Genomic DNA, 7,641 nt, shown 5'->3' on the forward strand with positions numbered 1-7,641 from the left:
CATTATGTGATAATGAAACAACCAATCAGAATGTGCCTCGTTCTGGTACATGAAGTAGGTCAGCTTGATGATGACGTCCAGGGATATCATAAGATATGAACAATTGGACAGTGCCAAGGTGATACATAATCAGTATTCCACAACAACCTCATTACTAAATCCAATCAGTTGTGAGGGGTAAAGTATTTCTTCGAACCTGACTATGACTCTCATTCTGTTGGTTCACTCTAGCATCGTCCCCTGCCATCAATTGTTATTCAGAGGGAAAGTTCATCTTCAATCACTGAACCAATGATATTGTATTAGCAGCTACAGCATAAATGAAATGGGTAATATGCTGTGAGAAACACTGATAGAGGAGCACCCCGACCCGTACAAGACCAGTCCACTGTTATACTTCCTTTCGCCCCCGTTCCAATTTATCAAATCTAGACTTTTGTCACCTTTAAATTGGATTTGGCTGGTGAGAGCACATTATTTTTCATTCTAGCAGAGCCTTTGTTTCACAAGATTGCAACAGTCTACTTCCATACCAGAGTGACATCAAAACAGCTATACAAATTTAGGGCAGCATCGACACTAGTTAAGCCCAATCATCTCAGCATCCACAGGCGTTACGCAGCTGTAAACAGCACTGTCAGTGTTGCATGATTACAAAAGTATAAAAAAAGCAGTCTATTTCTGTTTAGGTTGTGCCCTGGGACACCAACAGAGACATAAAATCATTAAAAGTCTGCTTCAACATTACAAGAAATAAATGTATTTTCTTTATATCGTCTTTGTTGTGTAATCAGTCAAACTACGAGCTCCTAGGCAGAGAGGAAGAAACAGCTTGGAACATTCAAAAAAAATTTAAAATTAATTATACTGATGAAATACAATCTGGTTCAGACATCTTATCTTAACATTTATCATAAATCATAGTTAACTTTTTTTTTAAATATTACTTACCTTTCTTGTCTCCAAAGAACAGAGTTTGTTGTGCAGGGTTTGACCACTGGAGGGAAGTGTTATCATTGTAATCCACACGACAGGTCATGTTGGCTGTGCCCCCCTCCACCACCGTCACATTCTGAGTGATGGGGAACTGACCCTGGCTTCCTGTGGGATCACACAACACAAGTTCAGGTTAGGGTTGTGGCACGAAGCTGCTTTAAGACGGTTCTCAGTGTCTTTCACTTCCATTCTAATGTTCCATTCAGACTTGAAACATGACGATGTTTGCATTCTGTCCTCATATTCCTCACTTAAAATGTTGTCTTCATTGCATCACAGTAAACCAAAAATAGCTTAATAGGACATGGTCCTCAGCTTTCAACAGCTGTTGAAGCTCAAGGGCTGAGATTTCTTTTTATGGTAGCAACAATGGTAGGTTTTAGTCTCCCAGAGTGCCTTCCTTGTTGCCTTATTGCAGGACCCTAATTGGTAGCAGGGCCTAATTAGAGGTAGTCATGTTCTGCTGTAGAGTGTGGAGCTGCAGCTGGGTGGTAAATTGACACATAATCCCAGACACTGTGGGCCTTCGATCCGAGCGACTGCCGTGCCCTGAAACAGGCGCTTGTCACAGTGTGCAGAATACATCCAAATGAGACCTAATCACCCAGCCTCGCTGGATTTTACCTTCTTATTGCACATTTGTACTTGTCGTCTCAGCAAAGTCCCCTAATTACATTGCAGAAGTATTTTTATCCTGGCTGTGTTTTATTGAACACTGTCTAGCTTCAGAAACACATATCTAAAACCAATACTCCTTTGAAGAGAACTGTGATTAGAAAAAAAAAAAGCCCAGACCTAACACTTCAGCTATGACAGTGAGCAACAATTGTATTAGAGCTGTTGAATTGATGTTAGAAGCTTTATGTGTCTGCAAGGAATCCTCTCTCTACAAAGGAATAATTTGTACTGTTTCTCTTGATTTTGCAGATTTGTTTTGGTTTCCAGTTGTTCACTTGTGTGCCTGAACTTGAAGGTGACATTGTCTATGCTCCTCCTAGGGACAGTTCACCACAGGGATATCGCAGCTAAGGGAGCAGCTGTCTGCCTCATTAAGCCCACTAAAACATAGGTGCAGAGAAGGGTGGGACAGGCAAAGGTCTTTGGAAGTTTCCATGACCTAGATTGCCCCGACGAAGCTTATTGTGTCAGCAGGGGTGAAGGTAAGGATCACCAGAGACACTAATAAAAAAATATAATTTCATCAGACATTTATTCTATATGGCAGCATGATACCTCACAGTAAGAAGGCTCTGGGTTCGATCCCTGGGGTCTTTGCATGTTTTCCTTGTGCTTGCGTGGGTTTTCTCCCACAGTCCAAAAACATGCACGTTAGTTTGTCTTCAGACAAGAGATCTGATCTCAGTGGGATATGCCTGGTAAAATAAAGGTTATTCAATAAATGAACTTCTTTATCCATGTCTCAAAAAAAAGTTACTTATGCAAAACCATTTTAAAATCCGTCATTTTGTTAGCATATCTCACCATGTAACAATGTAATTTCACCATGTTATCGCTACAATAATTCAAACTGTCAGTGAGATACGTCAAAAACTTGTTTCTGTGATATCACAAGGGGACATGGATTATTAGGTGTAGATTTTGCATATCAGTTTTCTTGACGACTCTTCATTATCTGAGCTGTGTGTTTCTAGTTCACTACTCAGAAAATAAGTCACATCTAAAAGTAGCTTTGTCTGACATTTATTTTTATCTTGTACTCTGGTTATATTAAGTAGAAAAAAATAAATCTATATTTTCCCCTTTCTTTTGCTTTCAGCTGTTATTCAGAGTTAGATTTTTTTCTGCACTTTAGGTTAGGATAAATTGTTTGTTTTAGAAAAATAATTTTTTGTATCGACATTGGAAGGGGCAAACATAAGATTTTTTTTTCTTTCTGCACCTTTTTCATTCAGTGTTTGATGTACTTTTTTTAACTTTCTTGTTGTTTTCTTTTAAATTAATAAATAAATTTACATTTATTTACCAATGTTCTTCATTAGCTTCAATTATTGCTGGTTTTTAATGACATCATTTCAAATGGAACACATTAATAGCCTCATTTCAAAACAGTAGAATATAGCAAAATTGAAGATTTGCACATGAAATCTATTCACCTATTTTCCAAACAGCCTCTTTGAAAGACTCATTACATTTCCTACATATTCACAAAGATGTGACAAACTCCAATAAAATGCAGCCTTCATTCCTTCAGCAAAGGACTTCAGTGACTCTCAGCAGTGGAGTAATTTTGCTCCCATCTTTGGGTTCACTTGTCCTCTCAGGAAAAAAGGGTCAACACAAATCAATACAAAGTTTTTCTGTTTGATCACACCTCTGTTCTGTGATGAAACGTCTCCATCCTGATGAGAGTGGTCCCTTCCAGAATGACAATGCCCCTATCCACAGGGTCACTGAATGACTTGATGAGTGTGAAAAAGGTGAATCACACACTTTGGTCTTGCTGTTTTATACACGTGAGAGAATTCATACCAGCATATACAGAAATCTCGGGAGGGATCGGTTGGATCCAGACCCCCTTAATTTAAAGATATTATATGGAATATCAAATCTTTTCTTGGATAGATATCCCCTCAGATAATATCTACCTTTTTGTAGAAACATTCAGAAGCAATGCCAAGACAAAGCTGATCTATATACTGTACTTCTTTCAATGGAACGTCCATTCATGCATTTTTCTTAATATAACAGATTTTATTTTCTAAATCCTTGTACAATTAATGTTGAAGTACTATACTATACTATACTATACTATACTATGAGCTATATGATTCAAATTCAATCCATCAAAAAGTAACATTCTCATCTGTCACACTAAAGAGGACAAAAAATAGGGTATTTCCCATTCTTAAGCTGTCTGGGACTTTTTTGAATGTCTCAAATGAAGTAAAATATCTTGGTCTTGTTTTGACAGATGGTCTATCTGATGATGAGGACATTTACCGTCATGTTCGTATGACATGTGCTCAGGCAAATATNATCCGCACCAGAGTTTGCATGAGTGATTTCACACCTGCACAAAAGGTCCGGACCAACGCTGGAAACGAACTCTGGTTCGTTTAAAGCGGAGCAAATTATCAGGTCTGAATACGACCTAAGACACTGATTTGAAGCACCACACCATTTGTCTTAGTTTCCTTTTTAAGGCTTGACTTTTATAATCTATTGTTTGACTATTGTAACGTCCTGATTAAAACAGTTTTAGTTAAATGCCCCAAAACACCATGACAGCACATAAAAAAACCATTAATCAAACATGAGTACAGGATGTCTGTATGAATGTCTGCGATTCAGCCGTAGGCCTGTAGTGGGCGTACCGGGCACCGAAGATCCCCGTTTTTAAAGACCGGAACTTCCGGTTTCAAGCAGCGCTGCTTTTTGCTGGCTTCAGCTGTAAGCAATAAAGCTTTGCTCAGTATCCAGATCTGGGATTGTATGGTCCATTCTCTTCACATTTTAATCTATTCAACATTCATGTGGTTTTGTCACGATTTCAGTTAACGAACACGAAATATTCTTACACAGGTGTTATGTGTAGGTATTAACATATTCAATGCATGTAGTTAATTAGTTTTGAAATACAGTCTAAGACAGATGTCTCCTAATGATCCTGTTACAGCTCCACTGTGAAATAAATTGATATAATTTACTATGATGCACCTTAATATGCTTCACAAATGCTGAAAAACATAAAAACAGTCATCAAAAAATAATAACTTCTTAAATAGGAAACAACAACACTAAATATCTCAGAAAACCAACAAAATAATGTTCACAACAAATGAGATTCTATCACCTAAAAACATACTGAAATTAGGAGTCTATTTTCTAAATTGCAGTTTTCAAATTGAATGAAATGTTAAGAAAATTAAAAAAGAAAGAATTGCACAGTATAGAGGTGTGTATAGACAAAACTGTGATCATGATAAAAGTAAAGATTATGTTGAGTCACAGCTGAGTTTCATTGTAAAAACAATCTCTGTGGAAAAAAAGACATTAGGTTACAGAAGTAGGAGGGTGATGCAATTCAGTGATGATGTGCAAAGACTTGGAGATGAAATGATGAATAAACTTACACCTACAGTGTGTTATGTACCTTTGGGAGATCTCCAGTAAACACACAGGTTTTCAGCTCTGCAGGTAGAACTTCAGCACTGGACAGTTGTGCATATTTTACTTTATTTATTTCAAGAGCTACTGTGCTCACAGCTCTTAAATTATAACAGGTTTATCCTTTCCTTTGTAAACACCATAAAGCAGTAAAATAAAAAAATCATCAAATCAAGTAACAAGAGTCTCTCTTCTCTCTCTCTCTCTTTCACTTTTCAATTCAGCCTTTCTTCAGCTTTTAATCTTTGAGTCATGAGATGGTGAAATAGGAGCCAAAAATGAACCAATTTTTATTATTAAATAATCAGTCACAATCAGAGATTTTATGTGTTTTTGTTGCTTTTTGAAAATCAAAAGCCTGCTCATGGATCTAACTCTTAAAGCTGTAATTGGTTGTGTCTGTTTTTTTTATCCCAATCATGTTGATCTAAGACAATTTCTTTTTGTTTTGTTTTTTGTTTTCTCTTATGAGAGCTGACAAGAGGCCACTCCAGTAAAAGCTGAACCTGGCAATATCACCCTGAGCCAAGAGATTATGGTCCGCACTTAGGTGGGCCACCAACACACTGATCATCAGTCACAGTGTCAGCACACATGAGATTAGTCAAGCTGTTTGCTGTGCCTCACACATTCAGAATGCTGCTGACACATCTCTCCACGGTGGCATTAACTTTCATACAGAATCAGGTGACACTGCCTCATGAATCAAATATTTACCTGCGCAGCCAAAATAGGTAGAAATGCAAATGGGGTAACAAGATAACCTCTTCAACGTAAACACAAATATTTGATGATTAGATTTTCAAGAGAAACCATAGAAACAGATGTCTGCTAACGCAAAGGATGGATGCAGAGGCTTCTCCTCCCAGGGATGTAGTCTTTGCAGCAGGTGTGTCGTGCAGAAATATGACTACAGATGTTCAAAACGGCTGGCTGTTGAGTGTACATTAGCAATAAACTATTTCATTTCATCTCAGCCCAGCTCTGTTCATGCTGTTATCAGAATGCAGCGCAGCCTGTGGACTGATGGAATCTGAGCTCTGACAATATTAGAAACAAAGAATATGATACTTAGGTTATTGATTCTGCACGCCTTGTGGCCTGGGTGGGTATGTAGAAAATGTGAAGCTTTCAACAATAAAACTCTTTGCGACTCTAAAGGGAGGAGAAAAAAAGATAGGCTGATGATTTCAGGATTTCAGATAGAAAGCTTTATTTGAGTTGTTTTATGCAACTAGGTTTTCATGTTATATTTGAAAAAAAAAATTGAAAAAAAAAGAAACGCAAACAACATTGCTTGTTTGAAAACCCACCCATCATAAAACCCTGCTGCATGCTTAAATTCATTGACTCATCTAATGACCACTAGCTCAGGGCAAAAGTGGAATAATATGAAGCGTGTCTATGTTTGGAAGAACAGAGAGTTAGTGGAGGAAGAATGAGGCGTACCGCCCCAAAAACCTCTCTCAGTTTCAGCTGACTGCACCAAATAATAGAAAGCAGCGGCTTGATGAATGGCTGGAGTGCAGTCAAGCACACAGCTACAGAATAAACTGTAAACTGTGAGCGGGGCAGAAGAAAACAAATACAGCTTCACAAATGCATTCATTTATTAGGAAATAATAAGAATGATTAATTTTTTATAAGAAATAAATATCAGGCAGTTATGAAAACCACAAGTTCATCACTGGTGCTTGATTTTTACAAGAGTCTCGTTGTAAATAAATGTGTTGGGTGTGCTTGGCTCCTCTCTGCACACTGATGAAATTTGGTAACTTTACAGCACAGTAATAGAATGTTGTGACTTCACCTCTCCATACAAATCACATATTTATTTGGACAGAGAGCAGCCTAAGAAAGATACTTTGAGAATATAATGCATGCATTTTTTTTTACTTTTAAGCCTTTATTATTCAAATCAATGGTATATAATGTATTATTCAGTGCCTGTAGGAGGGAAAAAATGCATGCAAATATCTGTTGCTTACAATCAGAAACAAATGATTGCAACTAAAATTTAGGCCATGCCTATTAACATTACCTGACTCAAACATAATCAGGTATTTAAGCAAGTGTTGAAAGTGCTTCTGCTTGTAACGTAAATTAATTTATGAAGACTTTCTTTTAGTTAATTTAAATTAGTAACACTGATTTTTTTCATGTTTAACTGTTTTACATGGTTCTGTTGTGAGTTTGCTGTTGCTTTTTGAGATTTAGCAAAAAAATAAATAACTGTAGCTTGTCAGTTCTTTACAACAGACTTCTGTGACTCTGGTGATTCAGTAAAATGATTTTTTTATTGTGTTGAACTTTGACACTTTCAAAATAAGCTTCAAGGTCCAAATAAACACCATCTAAGAGTTTACCTTATTTTACTTTTTGGATGAAATTGTTTTATTAAAGTTTATGCTTTTCAAATGATAGCAACCAACAAACAGCATGCTCTCATTTATGCAGCCACAAAAAGCAGCTAATGTAATTGTGGTTGTGTTGCTGTTAATACAATATATATATATA

General features: G+C 37.0%; 1 protein-coding gene across 4 annotated transcripts in view; it reads right to left on the reverse strand.

Moving 5' to 3' along the window:
• LOC106520568 (cell adhesion molecule 2) overlaps positions 1 to 7,641 on the reverse strand; it is a 161,496-nt gene that overhangs the window by 32,416 nt on the left and 121,439 nt on the right. For all 4 annotated transcript variants that reach the window (XM_014012746.1, XM_014012743.1, XM_014012747.1 and 1 more), the window contains one exon: positions 952 to 1,101. In XM_014012746.1, the coding sequence (XP_013868200.1) occupies positions 952 to 1,101 (150 nt within the window). The remainder of the gene's footprint in view (positions 1 to 951; positions 1,102 to 7,641) is intronic.

The sequence above is a fragment of the Austrofundulus limnaeus genome, unplaced genomic scaffold (genome assembly GCF_001266775.1).
Source record: "Austrofundulus limnaeus strain Quisiro unplaced genomic scaffold, Austrofundulus_limnaeus-1.0 Scaffold94, whole genome shotgun sequence".
Classification (NCBI taxonomy): domain Eukaryota; kingdom Metazoa; phylum Chordata; class Actinopteri; order Cyprinodontiformes; family Rivulidae; genus Austrofundulus; species Austrofundulus limnaeus.